This window comes from Helobdella robusta (genome assembly GCF_000326865.2).
Source record: "Helobdella robusta unplaced genomic scaffold HELROscaffold_73, whole genome shotgun sequence".
Classification (NCBI taxonomy): domain Eukaryota; kingdom Metazoa; phylum Annelida; class Clitellata; order Rhynchobdellida; family Glossiphoniidae; genus Helobdella; species Helobdella robusta.
Window position 1 is genome coordinate 6640 of NW_008705415.1, and position 26411 is coordinate 33050.

The 26411-nt window shown below is 31.6% G+C and overlaps 5 protein-coding genes across 5 annotated transcripts in view; 3 read left to right on the forward strand and 2 right to left on the reverse strand.

The window, feature by feature from the left end:
- Positions 1-231: 231 nt before the first annotated feature.
- Positions 232-1494, forward strand: HELRODRAFT_125408 (hypothetical protein; the record flags this gene model as incomplete). Its single annotated transcript, XM_009031372.1, has 3 exons — positions 232-333; positions 800-890; positions 1412-1494. Coding segments are annotated over 3 exons (276 nt in total), but the record flags the coding sequence as incomplete, so codon positions are not given.
- An 8423-nt stretch (positions 1495-9917) lies between these two features.
- Positions 9918-11022, forward strand: HELRODRAFT_89725 (hypothetical protein; the record flags this gene model as incomplete). The annotated part of the gene is made up of 2 exons (XM_009031365.1): positions 9918-10070; positions 10495-11022. The coding sequence occupies 2 exons, from the start codon at positions 9918-9920 to the stop codon at positions 11020-11022; spliced, it is 681 nt and encodes a 226-aa protein (XP_009029613.1).
- Positions 11023-12093: 1071 nt separating this feature from the next.
- HELRODRAFT_89687 (hypothetical protein) lies at positions 12094-13142 on the forward strand (the record flags this gene model as incomplete). Its single annotated transcript, XM_009031357.1, has 3 exons — positions 12094-12263; positions 12556-12649; positions 12840-13142. The coding sequence occupies 3 exons, from the start codon at positions 12094-12096 to the stop codon at positions 13140-13142; spliced, it is 567 nt and encodes a 188-aa protein (XP_009029605.1).
- Positions 13143-16979: 3837 nt separating this feature from the next.
- On the reverse strand, positions 16980-19827 carry HELRODRAFT_181575 (hypothetical protein; the record flags this gene model as incomplete). The annotated part of the gene is made up of 7 exons (XM_009031373.1): positions 16980-17337; positions 18355-18396; positions 18552-18678; positions 18749-18889; positions 19184-19283; positions 19551-19615; positions 19791-19827. 7 exons carry the CDS (start codon positions 19825-19827, stop codon positions 16980-16982), a joined length of 870 nt encoding a protein of 289 aa, XP_009029621.1.
- Positions 19828-21441: 1614 nt separating this feature from the next.
- HELRODRAFT_181576 (hypothetical protein) overlaps positions 21442-26411 on the reverse strand; it is a gene marked incomplete at both ends in the record, with an annotated part of 22634 nt that continues 17664 nt past the window's right edge. The window contains 6 exons of the mRNA XM_009031374.1: positions 21442-21493; positions 21784-21849; positions 22091-22208; positions 22284-22383; positions 22652-22716; positions 24792-24857. Of these exons, the coding sequence (XP_009029622.1) occupies positions 21442-21493; positions 21784-21849; positions 22091-22208; positions 22284-22383; positions 22652-22716; positions 24792-24857 (467 nt within the window). The remainder of the gene's footprint in view (positions 21494-21783; positions 21850-22090; positions 22209-22283; positions 22384-22651; positions 22717-24791; positions 24858-26411) is intronic.

Here is a 26411-nt window from a genome sequence, read left to right on the forward strand (position 1 = left end):
TTAAAGTGCCTGGCACGGGTGTTGCAGTGAGGAGCTTCGACTGCAACGAGATCTATCTCTCTCTTTTTTTCTCTCTCTCACACACACACAGACACAGTTAATATTTCGTTCATTCGTTGATAAACAATAAACAAACAATAAACAATAACTCTATAAATAATAATAATACAAATAAAAATAATAATAACAGATGTTGATGAATGTCAACTAAAGAAAAGCAACTGCCAGCAAATATGTGTTAACACCAACGGTTCGTTCACTTGTTCGTGTTATTCTGGTTACGCTGTGAACGGCGTGAACACAAATGAGTGTGACAAGACAGGTTTTTCGTTTGTTTGTTTGTTTGTTAATTTTATTTTTATTTTTTATTCGTTTGCTTGTTCGTTCATTTCATTCATTCAATCCATCCCTCTGTTCACCCATCCATCTATCCATCCATCCATCCATTCATCATTATTAGGATCTTGCGTGCCGTCAGCCGGCTGCCACTACTGCTACGACAACGTCACGTGCGCCTGCAACATTGGCTACCAGGTCTTCAACAACACATGCGTCGGTATGTTAATTTATGTTAATTTTTTTGAGGAAAATCAATAATATGATTTTTAGTGCCATCATTGTCATCGGTTTCACAATAAAAAATTATTACACTACAATTTCGAGTAATAATAATTATTAATAATTATATTAATAATTATTAATAATTATTATATTAATAATTATTACCATAATTATCTTCATTATTATCACTACTACTACAGATATAAATGAATGTTCGCTGCCAACTCCGCCATGCGAGACGACATCATCAAACTGTACCAACCTTGATGGAGGTTTCGAATGCAAATGCAAAGATGGCTACGTCAAATCAAACTCTGGCTCTTGCACTGGTTGGTTAACTGTCTGTGTGTGTGTGTGTGTGTGTCTTTGTGTGTGTGTTTTTGTGTGTGTGTCTGTGTCTTTTTCTGTCCGTGTGTGTGTGTGCGTGCGTGAGAATATGTTAAAAGTGCTATAAACGCAGTTAAGTATGTATTTACAGAAAACAGACACCACAGAATCAACACACACAAACACGCGCAATCTTTCTCACTCACACACACACACACATAAACACACAAACACACGCAATCTTTCTCACTCACTCACTCACTCACACACACACACACACACACTTAAATAAATTTGAAATTATATTTAGAGTCACAAACACACACAAATAAACACAAAAACACACACAAATAAACACATAAACACACACTAACAAACACACACACACACCCAGCATGCCCGCCAGGAACGTACGGGAGAGACTGCCTTCGAACCTGCCTCTGTCCAGCTACTAACTGCTCCAACGTTGTTGGCTGTCTTTCGTGTCTAAACACGGGTTTCAGGGGATCAAACTGTGACCAAGATATTGACGAATGTCAGGGCTTAAAAATTTGTGGTGCTGGCAACTGTACGAACACCAATGGGTCTTACTATTGCCAGTGTCCCAAATGGTATGAGACCAGAGTCATAGGTACCAGTGTTACTTGCTCTAGTAAGTCCAAGACGTTTTTTTTTGGTAGTTTTAATAAAAAATTGTGTAGCTTTTCAGAATTTTTATATTTTAAACGTTAAATTTTATAATATTTGTAATAGTTTTTTTTATTTGTAAACTATAACCACTCATAAAAAAACATTATATTCGAACGTTAAACACACTACCAGCCAGCCACACAACGTTACACACACCTCATCTCACAACAACAGCGAAGTTCCCAATCCATAATCTCCAAATCGCTAATCCCAAAAATCCATAATCCTAAAAATCCATAATCCCAAAAATCCATAATCCCAAAAATCCATTATCTCAAAAATCCATAATCCCAAAAATCCATAATCCCAAAAATCCATAATCCCATAACCCGTGATCCCAAAAATCCAGTTATCGACGCCTGCCTGTTCGAGTTAACTGAATTCGGTGCACAACAGAGGAGGAGTACCTGCCAGAACAATGGTTTTTGTGTCAATGGCACTGATTCAAATGCACCAGGAACCTTTGCATGCAAATGTCCCGACGGCTATACTGGATCTTTTTGCGAAACTGGTAAAATAAAATTTAATTAATTAATTAATTAATTAATTAATTAATTAATTAATTAGTCAAATACATAAAGTAATTAATTAATGAACTACAGAAACAAACAATTAACTAATCAATCAATCAATCAATCAATTTCATCTAGTAAAAGTTCCATTTTTATATGATAAACAATCAATCAAACAAACAATTAATTAATCAATCAATCAAACAATTAATTAATCAATTAATCAAACAATTAATTAATCAATTAATCAATCAAACAAACAATTAATTAATTAATTAACCAATCAATCAACCAACCATCGATCGACCAATTAATCAATTGCATCTATTAAACATTCCATTTTTCTTTCACAAAGATATAAACGACTGCCTGACGAACAACTGCAATCCGGATACTCAGACTTGTGTGGATAAAGTGAACGGATTTGCTTGCACGTGCAAACCCGGATTCAGTGGGACGGGATGCAGCTTTTTGCGTATGTTGTTGAAGGGGTTGGGGGTATTGTTGGAGGGTAGATGTGAAGATGGTGGAACTGTTTGTGGTCTGGTTGGACTGTTGGTGGAGTTTAGTTCAGTTCTTCATCTTGATATTAAATTTTCCAAATATTCCATTTGCTATCACATGTAGTAGTAGTAGTTGATGATGCCTGTGATGATGTTGTTGTTAGTGTTGTTGTTGTTGGAGAAAATGAAAAAGATGATGAAGATGATGATGAAGATGACGATGATGTCAAAACTATAATTTTATGAAAAATACAAAACATTTCTTTTAATATTTTTCCAAAATAACATCTCCACCATTCAAAACAGCTGTCGTCATTGACGCTACTACAGCTGCGACAACCAACACGGCCTCATCGTCGTCATCACAATCAACAAAATCGTTGTCATCACAATCAACGATATCGCCATTATCATTGGCCTCCTTAGTATCATCATCAGCAGCAGCAGCGAAAACAGCATCAACAACAGCAGCAGCAGCTTCAAAGGCAGCGACATCATCGTTATCATCGTCATCGTCATTATGGAATGTTTCAACGACCACATCTGCTAATAATCCCAATGCAACTAAACCAACATGTAAACAAACTAATTTTATGTAATAATAATGATAAAAGTAATAGTTATTATTAATAATAACAAAATTATTATTATTATTATTATTATTATTATTATTATTATTATTATTATTAATATTATTATATCGGATAAAGATTACATCATTAGTTCATCAATTACTTACTAAGTCATCCGTTATATTATTGTAGTTGTGTATCATTCGTTCATTCATTCGTTCATTTATTCGTTCATTCATTCGTTTATTCATTCGTTCATTCATTTGTTCATTCATTCGTTCATTCATTTGTTCATTCATTCATTCATTTACAGCTGCAAACATAACTGAGACTACCACAACTTCTACAAATACGACGCAAAACGTTGAAGGTATGTTGTTGGTATTAATTCATTAATTCATTCGTTCATTCATTCATTTATTTCTTCAATTTATTCATTAATTTATTAATTCATTAATTCGTTCATTCATTCATTCATGCGTTCGTTCATTCGTTCGTTCACTCATTCATTCATAATTTATCACTTCACCATAAATTATCATATTTCACCATAAATCATCATAATTTATCATGTTTCACTATAAATTATCATAATTTATTAAAATTTATTCGAACAGCTGCTAAGTTAACAGCTGTTGTCTTCCCCGTTGTTTTTGCGTGCATGACAGCTGCTTCGACTGCAATCATCTTCGGTCCAAATATTCTTCAATTCCTAGCAGCCATTCGAGTTCCTTGAAGGAATGAATGGATGAGTGAATGGATGAATGAATGAGTGAGTGAGTGAATGAATGAATGAGTGAGTGAATGAATGAATGAGTGAATGAGTGAGTGAGTGAGTGAGTGAGTGAGTGAGTGAGTGAGTGAGTGAGTGAGTGAGTGAGTGAGTGAGTGAGTGAGTGAGTGAGTGAGTGAGTGAGTGAGTGAGTGAATGAATGAACAAACGAACGAATAAATGAATGAGCGAACGAACGAATGAGAAGTGGGTCAAACATAGCAGACATAAGCAATTAATTAACAGGTATTTGCTTAGATAGGATATAATTAATTAACAAACATTAATTGATTCATTGGTTTTTTTATCGGTGATTACATTAGAAAATTAATGAGTTATATTGATTTGACCATTTTTAACTGATAGCATATATATGTATATATATATATATATATATATATATATATACATATATATATATATATATATATATATATATATATATATATATATATATACACACATTTCGTATTTTAAACATTTGAATGAATTCATTTATTCATTCGTTCATGTTTCTATCCATCCATCCATCCATATAACTATTCATTCATTCATCAATGTACCTATCATTCATTCAATTATCCATCCATTCATCTTTTCATTCCTTCACTCATTCATTCGTTCATTTTTGTTATTTAACTTTCGGCTGTGATTTTTCCATTAAGAAAATATCTATTTTGAATTTTTTAACGATGACATGAAGTTAAAAACTTTATTTCAATTTATATACATACACACACGTACTTACACACAAACACACACATACATAAATGCTCCCACACACACATATCGACACGCACATACACATACACACGCACACACACACAACTCCATCTATAAATTTGCATCAGGAAAATGTCTTTTTCATCAGTTTTGGCCAGGCAAAATTATTTATTTCACGGATTTATCTCTATTTTATGATAATTTTGTTTTAATTTATTACTGCTGTTCTATTTTTAGATTAACATATTTTCCCGCCTTTTTTCAGTTTGAATTGATTTATTAGTGATAACAAAGTAGATATATAACGCATTTTAAATTTGTTTTTATTTTATAATTAAATAACATCGAAAACAAACAACGAACGAACGAACAAACAAACAACGAACGAACTAACAAAAAACAAACAAACAATGAACAAACACAATATTAATAAGAATAATTAAAAGGGGAAAATAATATTAAAAAAAAATCAGACAATCGATATAGTCCTCCTCGCTAGTTCAATTTGCTTATAACTCTGGATGGACGTGTGTTCGTTCGTTCGTTTGTTTGTTTGTGTGCGTGCGTGTGTGTGCGTGTGTGTGACATTGAAAATGCTTCACCCCTCCTACATTGGTGTTATTTAATTTTGGATGTTGTAGTACTTCATTTTGTAAACTATCCCTCCAACGGTATGTAATACAATACATTAGATACAATAACTCTTTCATATCTGTTTCTCTGTTTCTCTCTCTTTCTGTTTCTCTCTCTTTATCTTTCTCTCTCTCTCTGTGTGTGTGAGTGTGTCTGTGTGTGTTTGTCCTTCTTTCTTTTTCAAAAAATAAAAAGAAAGAGAAAGTGAATTTATAATCTAACCGTCATAACAATTTACTGGTTTCTTACTAAAAAAATGACACCTAGTGAATGCTTTGTATGAAGTTGATGTCAACATTGATGTGTAGTCTCCCTTCAATTTAATGTTTTTAATGTTGTCGTAAATGTTATCTAAATAAATGTTTGTATTATTTTTTTATTTTTATGGTTCCTCTGTTGCTCGTTTCTTTGTTTTCGTTGTCTAAATTGATGTGTTTGTTCGTTCGTTCTCTCGTTCGTTTGTTTATTTTTTCATATGTTTGTTCATTCATTTGTTCACTCATTTGTTCATTCATACATACATACATACATACATACATACATACATACATACATACATACATACATACATACATACATACATACATACATACATACATACATACATACATACATACATGCATACATACATACATACATACATACATGCATACATACATACATACATACATACATACACACATACACACACACATGCATACATACGTATGTTTCATTCTCTGATAATTTTGCATACATAATTTTAAAAGTATGTAGTTCCTAATATGTGAATTACACTCCATGCGTAAAAACACACACACATACACACACAAATCACGTGTTGTATATAGGTCAAAACGTCACAAATACCACACCTACCCACACACACACACACACACACCACAAACACACACACACACACACAAACACAAAAAAAAATTATTCACAATCAATAAAATCCTCACCGTGCAGTCGAACCATCTCAACCAACAACACTTGTTTCTTATCGTGACAAATTCAACAAATATTAAGATTAAATGTTGATGGTTAATAAGACGAGACGGCAAAACCCAGCATGTACACCGCACGGATTTTATGGCATGTACATTTTAAGGTGGGACCCAGACAAAGGATTTTCGGATTGTAGGGATGTGCGATTTGTAGCTAGTTGTATTGCCAGTGGCGGGAAAACATCATTTGAAATTTGTTGATTCGTAGAAGTATTTCAAGTTTTGGAATTATTTTACAGATTAAAATAGAGTCCAAAAAAGCGTCCAAAATAAATAACTCGAAGGCATCTTTATCTTTATGTACAGTAAACTTACTTACCATTCCTTTCTTTATAGCAATGAAAAAAATATAAGTACTAAATAAATCTAAATAGCTATGATAACACTTTGTAGGAGTTGAAGTGTGGCGATATTCAACAGGTGAAAAAAGGACTTCACGGATATGATTCGTTGTTTTTGAACCACGTAAGTTTTCCAGTCTGGTATACCCCATATTGCCACAGTAGAAAGAAGGTGTATTCAACTTGTCACTAATCATGTTTTGTGTGTGTGTGTGTGTGTGTGTGTGTGTGTGTGTGTGTGTGTGTGTGTGTGTGTGGCGTGTTACCCTGTTCCCTGTTTTTTAAGAATTTAAGAAAGAAGAGGAGAAATGTATTCCTCCCTACCCTAGAGCACCTCCTTCTTCTACGTCAATTTGATTGTGAGTTGATGCCAACATTGAGAATGTAGATGAAATAGATGCATGAGACCCGGTGTGGGTTAGGTCGTGACCCGAGGAGAAATTCATGCCCTAAAGAATAGTTCATGACCCGAAAAGAGGTTGAAGAACTCCTGGAAGAAGCCATCAACTGCCTGCCAACATATCCGATGTTCGTTTTTTTCAAGATGTGCCTTTTTTGTCGTTATCATTAAACAGTTTCGAAGACGTTATTCGTTTCTTCTTCTTTTTCGTCATCATCATCCTCATCATCTTCATCCTCATCATCTTCTTCTTCGTTTTTCGTCATCATCACCTTCTTCTTCTTCATCATCATCTTGTTTATGAAAGGCGCTATATAAATGCTCTCGTGATGATTATTATATCTATATTATGATGATCTTGGAGGTGATGCCGATGATAGCAAACGATGTTGGCGGTAAAAAAAGATGATGATGATGATGGTGATGGTCTTGATGATGATGATGGTGGTGGTGGTTTTGATGATGATGATGACGCGACAACGGTATCGGCAACGGCCACAGAAACGGCAACGGCGGCTACGCCAACGGCTACGGCGACGAGAAAAACTGTGACGGCGACGATGAAGATGATGATAGGGAATGATAATAATTATAATGATGATGACATTAGTGTTGATAGAGAGATAGAGAGAGAGTAATAATCATAATGTTCACAGAAATGACAATGATAATCTGACGACGATTTTTGTGATGAAAATTTTATGGAATATTGAAATGATGACAAAGAGATGGTGGTGACGATGACAAGGAGGAAGATGAAGAAGAAGGTGATGATGGCGAAAAAAATGATGATGATGATGTCGAAGAAAAAGAAGAGGAAGATGATGATGACGACGACGAAGAAGATGATGTCGAAGAAAAAGAAGAAGAAGATGATGATGACGACGACAAAGAAGATGATGATGACGACGACGAAGAAGATGATGATGACGACGAAGAAGGTGATGACGACGACGAAGAAGATGATGTCGAAGAAAAAGAAGAAGATGATGACGACGAAGAAGGTGATGACGACGAAGAAGGTGATGATGACGACGAAGAAGGTGATGATGACGAAGAAAAAGCTGATGATGACGATGTTGATGACGATATTACGTTTATAATGATGGTGATTATATGGTGGGGATTTTAATTGTGATAATGGTGATTGCGAGATGATGATGATGCTCTTTATTATGATGATGATGGGAATGATGATGATGGTTTTATGGTAATGATGATGATGGTGATGATGAGGATGATATAATAATAATAATAATAAACAAATAAATAATTCAATAACTATACTAATGCTAGTAGCAGTAACTACATTAATACCAGCCTTTTAAGCTTAAATCCTTCAAAAAAAGGTATTAACTAAACATCTAGAAATAATTTTGGTATAATTTTATTTAATCTTTATCTATTTTTTTTAATAAAATAATATTTATTAACTTTTAATTTAAATCTTTGTTAACTTATTATGACAATCAAATGCGAGCCAGCTCGCAAAACTCTATATCCAAACGTTGTAGTGTTGAAAAAACCATTACTCTCCCATTTTTAAGACCACAAATTGAACCAAATTACTTAAAAAAATAGGAAAAATATACTTATAATATTTTTTATTTAAATATAAACTTAAAAACATCTTAAATATTAATAAAAATCAATAAAATCCATAATCATAACTGATATTTTTTCTTTCTGTGTGAAAACTAACGCGCAGTACAACCTTATGATAGCTCGCAAAAATGACTTGAAAAATCATCAAAATTTTCATAAAAATGTAAAATAATATGAATAATTCAATAAATATCTATTGAAATGGTTTAAAATAGTTATTATGATATTATTTAGTTGATATTTGAGTAGTTATTTAATTCAAATTTGGTTTAAAAAATCGAATGATAACCCACTGCAAATGTATTAACTCCTATCTAGATTATATTCAACTTCAAAATCGCTTTTAAAAATGATTTTTTGAGCAAAAATTAATAAATTTATTTTTATTTTATTCAATTCTCATTATAAATATACAATTTGTTATATTTTTTAGTCTAAATTTTAAATTAAAAGCGAATATAATAACTGAAAATTTAAATTTTTGCCCTCCTAACTGGCTCGTCTTCATTGGTTAACAAATGCATTTTTTGTCATCAAATATCTCAAAAGTTTCTCAATTAAATTAATTCAAATTTGGAAGGTTATTAGATTAATTATCATTAAATAATTTTGGAAAATTTCATTAATTAAAAATAAGTATTTATTAAGTAATTATTGGTTGAATTATTACCATAGTAAAAAGCCTGCTAAAATAGCGCGAAAAAGTTGTGCTTACATCAGTCAATTCTTTTGCCAATAACTTTTTTAATATTTGATCAATTTGAAATATTTTTTCAAAATTATAATTAAGAATCATTCAATTATTTAAAAATATGTATACAATTTTGAAAATCTAAATCTTTAATAATGAAAACTTAAAAAAAGATCACTAATACAGGCATTTTCACTATGTTTGTCACAAAATCGCGATTTTCATTATCAAAAGTAAAATTTTACGCACTGAAACTTATATTTTCTGAAAGAGGACTCTTTAATCTATATAATGAATATAAAATATTTCAATAAAATTATTTTTTAAATTAAAAATTTGACATTTTATTAACTATCATAAGCACACTCAAATCGTGAAAATTGCGAGAACAACATTTTAGCTCGCCTTCATCGCAGAAGCTCTCAACCAGGTCGGCTTCCAGCCTATATAAAGCTTTCAAATGTCGAACCGCGTTATTCGCTTGAAAAACCGCCACGTTTGAACTGCTGTCGTTTGTTTCTCTGTCGACGATTTTTTTGAATTCTTTTCAAATATTTGATTTATTTTCTCGAATTATTCGAATTCAAATTTAGTAAAAATGTCTGATGAACAAGTCGAACAAGCCCCGGCTACTGCTCCGGTAGAGGAGAAGAAGAAAGCTCCGAAGAAGAAAGCCGCCCCAAAGGCAAAAAAGGTGGCCGACCATCCGAAATATGCCGAGATGATTAAGGATGCCCTCAATGCCCTCAAGGTTGATTTTCTTTTCACAAACTTTTGCTTGATTTTGATTAAGATTTTGTTTATTTATCGAATAATTCTCTAATTTTGAGGCTTTGTTTCTTGAACATTTTATTTTTTCAAATTTCTACTAATTTAAAATAAATTAGGCTTGATTTGTTTATTTTAAAAATTTTGGGTTTTGGTTTTTTTGGTCAAGTTAAATTATAATTTAAAATAAAATTTTGTAGTTGCATTTGATTTTTGTGTGGATTGTATTGTAGACTTTTAAAGTGTTTGTTTTTTCAAAATTTTTATTAAATATTTGTTTTAAAACTGAGTCTAATTTTTTTAGTGTATATCTGGTTTTAAAATTGATGATTTCTAGTAGTTTCTATTTAAAATTGTGTCAAACTCTGACTTAATCGTGTTTTTAACAAAAAATTTTTTAATTTCAGGAGCGAGGAGGTTCATCCAGGCAAGCCATCTTGAAGTACATTGCCCAGAACTATACTCTTGGAAATGACGAGAAAGTCATAAACTCGCACCTGAAGATGGCACTCAAGGCCGGAGTTAAAAATGGTTCCTTGAAACAATCGAAAGGTGTTGGAGCATCTGGTAGTTTCAAAATTGGTAATGGAGATAAAGAAGAGAAAGAAACTAAACCTAAAAAAGTTTTAGCAAAGAGGGCAGCAACGACAAAAGCTGTCAAATCTCCGGCTAAAAAAGTTGAGGCTGCTCCCAGGAAGTCTCCTAAGAAAGTCAAAGCTGCTGAAACTAAGAAAAAGCCCAAAGCCTCTCCAGTTAAAAAAACTAAACCGGCTGCAAAACCAAAAGCTGCCAGCAAGCCTCCTGCTGCCAAGCCAGCAAAGAAGGAAGTCAAAAAATCTCCAGCTAAACCAAAAGCTAAAGCAGCTGCCAGCCCAGCCAAAGCAAAGAAGGCAGCGAAACCTGCTGCCAAACCAAAGAAAGCTGCTAAAAAATAATAAGCCTGTTAACATTTTGACATTGAAGTTATATAAATAGTTTTCAACTTGAATTTAATTAGTAATGTTATTTCTGGGTATTGGCAGAGTTTAAAACATACATGTTTATAATAATGCATATGTGTGTATATGACAGTTGCACTTTTCAGATTTTTTCATTTTAGAAAAATCTTTTTAATTTTGTATCCTGTTTTTTTAAATCAACCTAGTAAATGTGTCGCTTTCTATAGATTCTCGTTATAATGTTAACATTAAAACATTTAAATTGGGAAATTGTACGAAGTGAAGTTTCAGAAATTAAAAATTTTGATTAGCTTTATTCAGAAACCTGATTGTTTTAATACCTGTTTGATAAGCCTTTCTTCATCGGCAGCAAGCTTATGTATAATAGATTTTATTTTATAGAAACATTGATTTGATTAATCGATCGTTAATAAAAATTGTGACTTGTCCGAAGTACTTATTAATGTTACGTTTAGTTGGTTCATTTAAAAAAAATTAGAGTTTGTCTTTTTTCCATTTGGTGGCTCGTTCTCACGAATGATCTGTCGCGAATTTAATTTTTTTTAAAGAAAAATAGGATAAAATAAAAAGTTGGAGCGATGTCTGATAGTGACAGCAAGACCAAGTCTTTGTGAGGTTTATATGAAATTGAAAATAACTTGTCGATTGATGTGATTATTGAGGTTCTACTTGCACATGCATTATATATATATACACACAAATATATATATATATATATATATATGAAGAATACACCAATGATCCTCTTTGATCCCTTTATTTATTCATTTCTATCCATATAATTAGAGTACACAATACTTTATATAGTGTGTATCTCAGCTTTCTCTTTCAAGGTTTTCTTATATACATGCATACGCACACATAAATTTGATAGATATTATAATATACTTTGAAACTATGTTTTTTCGAAACGCATTTATACAAGGAGAGAGCCTGCTATAAAAACTGAATACATAAAAAAAATATAACGCCTCCCATAAAAATAAACATTCTCTAGGAGTTTTTTGAACATTCATCCAGTCTTAACTAGCAGAAAAAACATTAAAGATGGCTTCTAATGTCCGCAAAAAGCAGGAGGAGGAGAATAATTTGAAGACATTGAGAGAAATCGTGGCGCTACTCCACAACAAACATTGTTTCGATTGTAATCAGAGGGGTCCAACGTATGTTAACATGATGATTGGCTCGTTTGTGTGTACAGCCTGTAGTGGACTGCTGTCAGTTTTTTTTCTAATTTAATTAATTAAATTAAATTTGTTTAATTTTTAATTAAATTTAAACTTGAAAAATTACTTTGATTTGTTGATTAGCGCTTCGTTTTTAGGCCATTTAAATTTAAAATAAATTTAATCTTAAATCATTGTGCTCAAAAAAGAAGTTAATATTTGTAGTTAGAGAGGTAGCTTTTTATGCACTGTTGGAGTTTGGTATGAAAAATATAAATTAAAGTTCAAAATCATTATCTGGAATTATTTAAAATAACTAATAATCATTTTGCATTATATTCAGACGTGGCTTGAACCCTCCCCACCGTGTTAAATCCATATCTATGGCTAGTTTCTCAAATGATGAGATGGAGTTTATCAAATCAAGAGGAAATGAGGTAATATGGAATAATGTTTTTTAAAATTTTGCTTATAATCATATTTACTAATTTAAACTTTTTCAATTCAAATGGCTCTTATTATCGAACAATATTATAAAATAACACTTAAAAATAATATGTCAATATCATTTTTTTCATCGCTGGCTTTTAAGTTTTCTTGAAAAAAACCTACTCCACTAAACTAAAGTTTTGCAGAAAAGTTTGGTTAGGCTTATATGATGGTCGAATTCCCATGGATGTCGACACAAAAGACGAAGGAAGAATGAAAGATCTGATGTGCCAGAGGTATGAGAAGAAGAGATGGTATGTTCATCCTACTGATTCCCTGTTCGAAGAGTGTCGAAGGATGAATACGGTGGGGAGACAACAGCAGACATCACACAATGCAAAACCACTTTCATCTTTAGTGGCTGGCTTACCTCATGTTTCTAACTATAATCCTGTCTGTTTGTTTGTTTTTGAAGAATTTTTTTCTATATTATTTTTTTAATTTTTCAGTTATTGAAACGAAAAGATTATGTAAATAAAAGATATTTTACAAATAACTTTAATAAATAAATTGAAAATAAATAATTTTCTCTAACTTGAAAAGGTGATATCGAGTCAGAACCAGCAGCAGCATAGCACTGCAACCAACAGGCCTAGCTCTGAGCCAGTCAACCCATCACTACCTACAACATCACCAGTAGCCAACAAAACACTAGCAACATCACAGCAACAACAACAGCAACAAAAACAACAACAGCAAAAACAGCAACAGCAGATGAAACAGCCCACCGATATTTTTGGAGATTTCATTTCAGATCCATTCGGTCAGGCTGTTATTGGAGCCACGACTTCTCAACAACAGCAGTTCAATTTTCCAAATAGTGAAGGTTTAATTAATTAATTAATTATTCATTTTTGTTAGTTATGTAATTATTTATTATTTCTGGTAATCAGGTTTTGCTGATTTTGCTGCATTTGAGTCTGCACCGAAATTAAACCAATGTAAGTTAGTTCTCACATTTTTCATTTTATGTAATATTTGGTTTTTTTTCTTAATTTTCTTTTTAAATTTTATTCCCAGGAGATAAATTTTTTTAGTTAATTGTTAAATTCTCACGTCCTACCTCAGGGGAACTGGGTCTTTGGATGCTGAACAAAGAATGATTGATTGATTGAATTATTAAATTCTTGACATTATGCAGCCTCTTTCAACCAAACTAGCCAATGGTCTCAGCAGCAACAGCACATGTTCAACTTATCATCAAACATACTGCAACCCAGTAACAAGCAACAACAGCAACAACAACAACAACAACAGCCAACATTATCAACTACAACATCTGCAGTGGCTACGGCAACTGCATCTTTCTTTCCATCTACATCTGATAAATATTCTGCACTGGCTGGTTTGGACGGGGACTCCTTGGCGTCTGGGATTGCATCCATAGACTGGAATGGAACTCAAAAGTCTGAATGGATGAGTCATCATCATCATCATCCTCACCATGCCACTCATCATCATCATCAGCATCCTTCGTCGTCAATAGTATTATCATCGGCATCATCGTCGATGATGCCGATGATCAACCCATCATTGTCGTCATCTGCATCAAACTTTTCCATCCTCCCTCCATCTTATAATAGCTTAGGATTTGGAATGGGTACGTTTCTGGGCTCTTTGATTTCGTTTGGTTTCGTTCTTAAAGTGTCTGGTGTTATTATTTTTATAAAAATTTATTAATTCAAGTTGAGATAAGAGTATGATGAAATGTGGACAATAACGAAACAGGTGGCGGGGCAGCTATAGCCAATCCATTTAGCCAGCAGCAACAACTTCAACAACAACAACTTCAACAACAACAACAACATCTTTCTAATCTCAACAAACCAATGCCTGCAAACATGCAACCCAATCCTTTTGGTACTGGCGCTTTCGTTGGCGGTTCTGTCGCACCTAATAACGTTTCACTCTATTATCATACTACGGCTAGCCCTGGTTTGTTGTTGTTGTTGTTGCTGATGTTGTTGGTTTTGGTTTTGTTGTTGTTGTTGTTGTTGATGTTGTCGTTTGTGTTGTTAAGAATTTGCTGGTGTTATTTCTGTTAATGTTACCATGTGTTTCTTCATAGTTGTCAGTTTTAAAATCAGTTTGCTAAACGTTAAAAGTATGGAATTAAAGTAGGTAGTTGATTTCGTTTAGATATCATATCATTTCGTTTCGGAATAGGTAAATGAATGAACAAATGAACAAATGAATGAACTGATGATTAAACAAATGAATGAATAAAAAATTGATGTAAAACATGTCAACAAACATGAATGAACTGATGATTGAACAAATGAATGAATAAAAAATTGATGTAAAACATGTCAACAAACATTCTATCCAAACCAGGTTTATATTCACTCCAGCAACAAGCAACTCCATCATTATTCTCACTTGCTCTTCCTCAGCAGCAGCAGCAACCCACCAACATCCCATTCCCACAACCCAACTCCTATATGGGAGTAGTCGCTAACGGGGGGGCCCAAATCCCGGCCTGGGGCATGGGGCAGTCAACTACAATTTTACCTCAACAACACAGCAACATGACCGCCTGGTCTTCGCCCCCTACACACAACCCCTTTATGAGTGCTGGTACTGGTATTTCTGGAGGTATGTTAAGTGGTACTGGTGGCGGTATTTCTGGAGGGGGTGCTGGTGTGGGGACGGGTATTGGCGGTGGTGGCGCTGGTTTCGGGGTTAAAAGTCAGGTTGGGTGGGTTTTTTTCTTGTGTGGAGTTGATTTTTGTCTGTATTTATGGGTTGTTGCTGCTTGGAGAGTTGTATGGATGATGCGCGTATGTTTGTAATTTTGCTTATTAGTTTGTTTGCTTGTTTGTTTGTTTGTTTTTATGTTTGTTCGTTCGTTCGTTTGTCTGTTTATTTCATGCAGATTAAGTTGTTTCAAGTTCTGCATTAATTTATCCATTTATGTTTCTCTTGTTCGTTGTGACTCAAATAGGCTGAATGCAATTATTATTATTATTATTTTCTTTATTATTATTATTATATAATATAATAATATATTATAATATAATTTAGGTATTTATAATTTTTATTTTCCACAGAGTAATGGTATAGTCGGAGCAAGCAATCCAAACAATCCTTTCCTCTGATTGAATGAGAATTTGAGTGATTGATTGATTGATTGGTTGATTGATTAACTGACTGATTGATTGACTGATTGATTGATTGATTTATTGGTTGATTGAGTGAATATTAAAATGGATGAAAACTTGTGAAAAGAATGTAAGAAAGAATATTAAGATGGACGGATGGATATATATGGATATACTGATGAATGAATAATAGATGAATGAATAAATGGTTAGATAGATAGATGGATCGGTAAATGAATGAATGATAGAATGAATGAATGATAGAATGATAGAATGAATGAATGAACGAACGAACGAATGGATAAAATTAGAAAGTGTCATATTGTTGTAAGTTAATATTGATTCGTGTTAATTATTTTTCTTGAAATTATTAGTATTTATAATAACTTATTGATAACGATGAGGATCATTACTATCACGATAATAATGATGATAATGATGATGATGATGATGATGATCGCTAGTACGACGACGATGATGATGGTGATGATGATGAGTACGATGACGATGATGATGATAATGATAATAACAATAACGGTTATGATGATGATCTTATACTCATTGATAGTGATAACGACGATGATGATGATGTTGTTGATCATAATAGAAATACAATAATGTGAAACATTTAATTTTATTTAATACTTTTCTTTTCTTAACGAGAAACTCGTTTGTAGCTTTCTAAATAAATAATTTAAAATAATATTAATATTTATTATTTATTATTATTATTATTGCGTTTGCCTAATTCGTAATTTAATTAATGAGTGCTGAATTAACTAAGCACTGATTAAATTAACATATCAGCTAATGAATATTTATTATGTATGTATATATATATATATATATATATATACGCATTTTTTATAAATTTATATATATATATATATATGCGTGTTTGTGTGTGTGTGACATTAATTTTTGATAGTGAAGATGATATCTTTATGTATATAATTATTTTTTTTGTCTTCATGGTACCCTGCCCGTTGAAGCTATTCGGATGTTTTCTAACTGGAAGATGATGATGGTTTGTTTGTTCGTTCGCTTTGTTTGTTTGCCTGTTTGTTTGTTTGTTTGTTTGTTTGTTAAATGTGATGTAGGAGTGAGTGTTTCGTTCCACCCATTTTGCTGATCATCAATGCAGGTCACGTAACGCATATTTGTCATCAATAATATTTCAAGTGTCAACTGTTTCATCTCCTAAATGTCTCATGAGTTTCGAATCATGGTTTTCGTCTTTTTCATTCTTATCACCGTCAACTTTGTACGTTTCGTCATCTCCATCTTCATCATCATCTTCATCGTCATCTTTATTATCATCATCATCTTCATCGTCATTACCATCGTCATCTTCATCATCATCTTCATCATCATCTTCATCACCATCTTCATCACCATCTTCATCATCAACAGTAATCCTAGCTTTGACTGTGGCCTCGTGAAGGAGTTCGAATTTGAGCACCTCCCCTGAAAAGTTTGCAAGTTCGTACGAAGAAGCATAAGGAAGGACAGAAGAAACTTCCTCTTGAATTTTACTTGATGATAATAAACTTTATCGTTTCAATTACGCTATAGCACTGTTATCACTAAGTGATATGTGCTTATAAATTAGAGTGCCAACGCCAATCAATCTGATAAATTCAAATTAGAATAAATTATCTTATAAATTAGAGTGATAACGTAACAATATCCATCGATTTGCCAAATAGCAGACGGGATTGCAACAAAAGATTGCTTAAAAATTGAAATTTCGTTTAAGTAGAGTTTATTTGTCCATTATAAAGTCACTTTTTTTATAACAAATAGAAGAATTCACAATCATTATATATATATATATATATATATATATATATATATATATATATATATATAGATAGATAATGTAATTAATTCGATGATATGTGTATCTACATGATATACGAGATACAATAATAATGTCATTTTCATTCATATCAATTGTTTTCCTACACATATATATCAATTTTTACATTGTTGTCGCTGTGCATGTGTTTACTAATGGCATTTGTTCCTATGTATGTATGTATGCATGTATGTATGTGCTGGTATTAATAAATTTGTGAATAGGTGGAGAGAGTTATTTTTAAAGGAGGAGAGAGGGAGAGAGAGAGAGAGAGAGATTTCCTTCTACATTTTTTGTTCATCCTTTTGTTTTCTTCACCTAGAAGTGTAAAATATCAGTATTATTTAAGTTCATTTATCTTTAATACGGGTTGATATGATTACATTCATACATGTAAGGGTAGTATATATATATATATATATATATATATATATATATATATAGAGAGAGAGAGAGAGAGAGAGAGAGATAGAAACATATTTATGTATGTACTGTTGTGTTATATGTATGTTAAAAAAAAGATGAAAATGTTAGAAATACCTATTTGCATATGTTCAACGTTAAAATCGTTACGGGCGCAATTGATCGCTTGCAAATTATCTTGTCATTCTTGGTATTATACTTGCATTTGAAAACTTAAATATATATATTTAAGTGTGTGTGTGTGTGTGTGTGTGTGTGTGTGTATTACTTTGTTTCTTCGAGTTCATCTGCTTTCTTTTCTAACTTTTTTCTGAAAAATTTTTTGTTTTCGAGGAAATTTTTTTATGAATGGAATGATGAAAATGCCATTTATGAATGAATTGTTCGATTAATTGACTGGTTGATTGACTAATTTGAATTGGAAGATACATTTTTGGAATGAAAAAGCTTGGTTGAACGGCTTACGTGTCATCTTTGGATTTTAAACTAAGTTTTGACATTTTCCTGGCATTTTCCGACTGCTGCGTTCCACTCTTCTCCACATTAGCTGCACTGTTTGGAAAAATTGACACATTCATAAATCGAAACCAAACTATTTATAGATAAAATAACCAGTCATTTTGGTGAATTAATCGACAAATTAATCAAAAGTAATAAAGAACCGTGCAAATCATCTAAACTAAACTCATTCTTCTTAATTTTCTTGCAGCATGTCCTACACATGCAGCAGACGAAAATGATGAGACTAAGGCAGATGGTTGTCAGCAGAAGGGACATCACCAGCGTTAAAACGTCCTGGTTTACTGGACGGTTAATATTTTTTTAAAAGTTATAACAAAAAACTGACTGAAATGGTGAACAATGTTATTTAAAGCTAGCTTTGTTTGTGTGGGTTTTGCTTGTATAGTTGATGAAGATGAAATTTCATCGAGATATTTTTCTGTTCTGAGTTTGTTTTTCAAGTTTTGTCATCTTTCCCATTGAAATAGCTAAAAATTACACACTACACTAACACATTTTCCTCATTTTACGGTCATAATTGATAAATTTAATGGTATAAATTTGTAATATGATTAAAAAAATCGTATAAATCCTACCCCAACAATACGACCATCTTGAGTTTCCAAAGTGGCAGCCCTCAACGCCGTGCGTCAGACACCAGCCTCCATCACTGTTGTTTGTTTTGCACCAGAAGCACTGCGTCGTTGTTGGTTGTGGTGTGATTTAGTGTGTTTGTGGTGTGATTTTATGTATTTGTGGTGTGATTTGGTGTGTTTGTGATGTGATTTGGTGTGTTTGTGGTGGGGAATGGTGTGTTTGTGGTTAGGGTTGTTTTTGTGTGTTTTTGATGTGATGTTACGCCATTGGTGTGTTGTTGATGTGTTGTTGGCGTGTTTTTGGTATGAATTGGTGTGTTGTTGGTGTATTTTTGTTGTGTCGAAAAATTGTAAATTTAGTTACTACCCTATACTGGTCGGAGACAGTTTTACCGAGACAATCTCTGCACGTTGAGAAGCTCCTACAGTAATCTGGGTGGCAAATATTTCAATTTCCCAGTATTTCAGTTTAACGAACGAATATAAGAATGAACGAATGAATGAATGGGTGGCTGATAAACGAGTTAATGAACAAATAAATGAACAAATGGATGAATCAGTGAATGATTGAACAAACAAACGAATAAATGAATGAATGATAACTAACTTTGCGTAATTATTTTCTCGACGTGATCCGAAGTCATTTTTTTTTAATTATTTTAAAAATTCTTGCCTCCTAGGTAAACTTGCTTTGCGTTAAGAGATGAAAACAAATATTGAAATGCACATCAAGTAAGTAAGCCATCGTCATCGTCATCATCTGTGCGGCGGTGCTGATGAATTTTGATAAGACGAGCAATCAATGCCAAATTTACAAGAGGCAAAAATGAGAGAAAGAGAGAGGAGAGAGAGAGACAGAGAGGAAGGGAGATAAATTCATTTAGAAAAAAGAAAGAATAGGAAGAAAGAAAAGAGAAAAAGAGAAAGAGAGAGAAGTGTAAGAGAAAGTAACTGCCAAGAGAAGCGTTCAATTTTTCAAAATCAATTATAAACTGGATGCTTTAAATAAGCCGATTTATTTGTTAAAAAAAGCATGTGGTATTATTATACTATCAGTAAAAATCACACGCACGCACGCCTACATGCAAACATATACATACATACACGTACATACATACACATACATACACATACATACATACACATACATACATACACATACATACATACAAGGATAAAAATATAAAGTTCGGTATCAAATAGAAAGTTGTTCACATTAAAATGAATGTCGGTGCAAATAAAAAAAGAAATCTGAAAATAATGTCTAAGATATATACAGCGATATTTGATATTACTCAGCTTTTCAATCAATCAATCGATCAATCGATCAATCGATCAATCAATCAATCAATCAATCAATCAATCAACCAATCAAATCAAACATACAACCTATCATTCAACAAATCATTCAATCAGCTAACCAGAAAAATTGTACCATAGAAATGTTTTTTCAATGTAAATACATAGAAAAAATAACAAAAGGTTGGTAAAATAAAATAGATATAGACAGACACACACACAAACACATACACACAAACAGACACCCACCCACCCACACACACACTATTTTTTAAAAAAAATTCCATTCTTCAAGCATCATCAGCATTTAAAATAATAACAAATTTACTCCATCATCAAGAAAATAGTAATAATAATAATAATAATAATGAATAATCGTAATAATATAAATAACAATAATTATTAATTTATTAGCAATAATTTACGAAGGCAAGTAGAGTAGAAACTGCATAGCGACGGACATGTTGGTAGAATTATAAAAATAATAACAACAACAATAATAATTATAACAATAATAACAATAATTAAATAATTTGTAATAATAATTATAATTTCTTCTTCTTCTTCTTTATTAAGCGGTGCTAGTATTCCCGCCAGCTGGCTCATTCTCGAATCTACTATAATGTCCAGCCGATGAGGTTGACAAGCCTGAAGATAGAGAGATAGAGAGAGATAGAGGTAAAGAAAAAGAGAGAGAGAGAGAGAGAGAGAGAGAAGAAAATTATAGATATAATAATATTGATAATTATGGTGATAATTATTAATAATTATCAATGTCAAAACCATTTTTATAATAGAAATAATACTAATGGACCGGTGAACAACTAAAACTACAAGCCAAGACAAATATAATTAACTGGAAAACTATCATCAGTGCCATCGAAAAGATGACTAATTATAGTAATAATAATATTAATTAATTATAATTTAATTAATTATAACATGAAAAGTAGAAAATATTAACCATATTTTTGGCGTATCTCATCATACTTCACCCTTCTCTCAATGGCCCTGTTGGAAAAATGGATGAGTGAATGAATGAATGAATGAATGGATGAATGAATGAATGAGACACTGTAAAATAAATAATTGTTCAAAATTAACGCTACTATTACTACTACTATTACTACAAGCATTAACTTCGCTACTATTTTCACTACAATTCATACTACAACTGCTGCTACCACAGCTTCTACTACTCTTACTACTACTACTACTACTACTACTACTACTACTACACAACTACTACTACTAGTACTACAACTACAATTAATATAATAACAAGAATAATAATAATAAACCTCTGTTCATTTCTCGTTCTTCTCTCTTCGTTTTCCAAGGTATGCCTTCTGTTTTCAACATCCTCTCTTTAAAAATTATTTAAAATTATGATGATAATAATAATAATTATTATTATTATAACAACCATAATAAAGAAAGCAATAATAACGTTCTTCCATATAAAAGCACTCAACTTATTTCAAACAAAACCAACACCGACTAACTACTATTATTATCAAACAACTATCAACTAAAATTAGCATAATATACGCAAGAAAGCTAATGTATATCACATACACTAAAATTAACATAATTTATGCATATCACCTCCTCTGGGCCCTCTTTCTGAAGCATTTCTTACAGGAGCAGTAGAGAGTGATAAGGAGGAAGAGAACGATGAGGACAGCAAGTATGGCCAGACACAAAATCATAATGTCATAAGAAACTGATTATAATTATTACTAATTATATAATAATAATAAATTATAATAATTATGAATAAAAGTGATAATAATCTTACTGAAGCAGGCCTGCCATCTTGATTTACCAAATGGACACGAATCGCTGGATGGATACGACAGGCAAACTCCACTGCTCTCATTCCCTGTGCACCAATAACACTGGATTTGAAATTTTGTTGAAAATGTATAAAGCAAAATATTGTTTTTGATTTATAGTATAAGTATAAATTTTATACATTTTTTTTTGTCGTGATTTCCAAATTAACTTTTAATCTTTTAATAAAAACAGTATTGTTTGATGTAAAATTATCATTGAACATTCGGAAGAAGATTTAACAAAATGTAAAAATTGGTTTTCAAATTTTAATTCTCAAAAACTGATTAGAAAATTAAAAAAAAAATGAAAATAAAAATAAATATAAATAACCTTTGTGATGTTGCTGATGGTTTTTCCAAGGCATTCATTGCAGGATGTGTAAACCCCACACAAGTCTGAAGTTTGTCCAATTTAAAAGTTGATGAAATATATATAATGCGTAAAAAAGTCAAAGAAAAAAAAACTAACTTAAAGGATTAATGGTTGTTTGACTTGTTTGATAATCAGCAGCTGATTTCACAAATTCGAATGGAAAAATTATCAAATTAATCATTAAAACTATAAAATATCCCGCCATTCTGTATTAAATTGTAATTATTTTAATTGATTGTACCTTGAGAAATTAAAAAAAAAATGTAAATAAATACGTAATATTTCGGAATTCACGTTCCGATTTTTATTTAAAGTTCCGCAGATTTATTTTTTAAAATTAGCTCGATGTTAAGCGTTCAGTAAAAAACTATTAAAGTAATTTTTGATGCGCAGCATTTTCACGTTTATCAGAAGAAATGTTACAACACACAACGGTAAAAATAATTGCTTAAGATAAATTATATTTTTAAAAACAAGCTGACAGACGTATTATGAAAAAAACCGACCAAAACACATAAGAAAATGTTAAAACATATTAGTAAAAACATACGAATTGCATAAAAATTATGATAATAAAGTTGATAAATAAAACAAATAGTAAATAATGATAACAATGATATACAAGTTCGTTAATAATATCTATACTAACGAATATAATGTTGAAAAATCAAATCTTAATCAAAATATGTGCAAACATGTGGAAGTATTTGTACGTATGTATTTATGAGACAGAGAGAGAGAGAGAAAAAGAGAGAGAGAGAGAGAGAGAGAGAGAGAGAGAGAGAGAAACGAAAAACTTACATAAAACTTAAGTATTCCCTAACAAAAAAAATAAATGAATGAAAAATGATAAAAAATAAATTAAAATAATGTTCAAAGCAATAATAACAACAATAACAATAATAGTAATAATAATAATATTATCATTATTAATAATAATAGCAGGACTTTGCAAAAAGCATTTTTAATAATATCAGCATCATATGGTGACCTAAAGAAAAGATTTTTAATCATAACAGCAATAACAACAACAACAACAATAATAATAATAATTTCTCGTATGTATATATATATATTTTTTTATACATGAGTATAAAAATCAACTAATATCTATATAAGTCTATTCAGAAATACCGATATGTGCAATCATTGCTCCGGAAATAATTATATAATAATAATAATAATAAATATAATTAATATTACAATAACAATAGTAACAATAAAAATAACAATAACAATAACATGCCGGCCAAATCAATAAATATGGAGAAACATGGAGAAAACAAATTCGTTCGTGAGCTTTTCAAGATACATTTGATGGAGTAATTTTGTAAAAACAATACTAATGTGATGTATTATCGTAAATTAATATTAATTATTATTAAAAAAAACTATTATTATTGTTATTATTATGTATTATCTTTGTTATAATTATTAACTACACACGTTGTGAATGAGCACCATTATATTTTGGTTCAATTTTAACAATGTTAAAATCGAAGAAACAAACAAATGAATAAAAAATTAATTAAAAAATGGATAAATGAAGAAAGGAAGAATAAAAAGACATTTAAAATCATATTTCCCGCCAAAAAATAACGCGCCAAAAAAAGTTTTAAAAACCTGCTCGTAAATTAAAAGAAAATTCATTTGCATAGAATGTATTAGGAATGAACCTCAAAATAATCGACAGAGAGAGGAGAGAGAGAGAGAGTAAGAAAGAGAGAGAGAGAGAGAGAGAGAGAGAGAAAGAGAGAGGAAGAGAGAGAGAGAGAAAGAGAAAAAAAGAAAAAAAATAAGTAAAAGTAGAGTGAAATGTCTAGAAAAAGTTTTGAAAAGATAGACAGATTGAGTGAAAGAAATAGAGAGTGAGAGACAGCTGAGCAATAACTTCGTATCATAACATCATAAATAATAACAACAATAACAACAATAACAACTCGAAAACAATAACAACAACAACAATAATAATAAAAGCTGTTTTTTAAAATTTAAAATTCATACAGCTGATTTGCATGCTTAAGAAGAAGAAGAAGAAGTAAAAGCCCTCCTCATCATGGAAATCATCACCAATAGCATAAGCATCATCATCTTTAACCATCAGTGGCTGGGATGAGGACTTCACACTTCGACAGCTCATTCCAGGGCAGCGGTTGACCCGGTCCTGGTAATGATGTCGTTGTCGTTGGTAGTGATGATGATGATTATGATGATAATGATGATGATAATGATGATGATGACGATGTTAATCTCGTCGTTTACGATGACCCTCATTATGTATCATGATGATTATTACTCAAAACAACAGCCACAACCACAATAATAATAATAACAACAACAACAACAACAACAATAATAATAATAATAATGATGATGATGATGATAATAATAATGGGAACATCTTTTATTTTTCACCATAAAAACATACAATGATAAATATATATATATATATATAAATATGTATATATATATAAATATATATATATATAAATATATATATAAATAAATAAATATATATATATATGGTACCTTGGTATGATCGGGAGTGTCGTAAGATAGGGCGTGATTATCGAAGGGCAGAAAGAAAATATAGATTACATTATAGAATGGGGGTCAAAAAATTGTGGGTTGAATCATTAAGGTTAAAAAACAAATATTTCAGGGAGAAAAAAGAAAATTATTGGAAAAAATTGGTTGATGAAAATGCTAATGATCCTAAAATGTTATGGAGAATCTTAAATAAAATTTTATGTAAAGAGTCATCAAATGATTGTACTATGACCCATACAGCTAACGATTTTGTTGAATTTTTCATTAAAAAAATTGAAGGGATAAAACACAATATATCTGTAGCTGGAGAGCCTACTATAAAGTGTAGGTCTAATGTTGACATAAAATTTTGTGAATTTTCGCGGGTATCGCAGTCTGAAGTTAGAACCTTTGTAATTAGTTCTCCGTCAACCTCCTGTATGATTGATTGTATGCCTGCTAATATTTTTAAACAATATATAGATTATTTTTTGCCATATTTTACGGAATTAATTAATTTGTGTCTGTCAACAGGCACATTTCCAGCTGTTTATGGGCATGCAATTATTATTCCTCTTCAGAAGCATGCGTCTTTAGACATGAATGAACTTAAAAGTTTTCGACCTGTCTCGAATTTAACTTTTATTTCGAAGATTTTAGAAAGAATTGTTCATAAACAATTTCTAAAGTATTTAAATGATAATAACTTTTTTCCGAATAATCAATCTGGTTTCAGACGCTTTCATTCAACGGAGACGGCCTTGTTACAGGTATTGTCGGAACTTTTTGAGGCTTCTGATCGCAATCAGGTCTCTCTTCTGACTCTACTTGATATGAGTGCCGCATTTGACTGTGTGAATCATGATACACTGTTACGTCGATTATGTTTAAGTTACGGTGTCTGTGACTTAGCTTTGGAATTTTTCAAATCTTATTTGTGCAAACGTACCCAGCAGGTTTATTATAATAATTCTTGGTCAAATACAGTTGATGTTTTGTCTTGGGTTCCCCAGGGGTCTGTTTTAGGCCCGCTTCTTTTTACATTATATACAGCCGATATTATGTATCTCATTGATGAATTTTCTTTAAAGGGTTTTGCTTATGCAGATGATGTTCAGATAATTGCAAGTGCGGCGACTGGGGAGTTTGATTTTCTGATTGAAAGAATGTTGGATTGTTTGGGTGCACT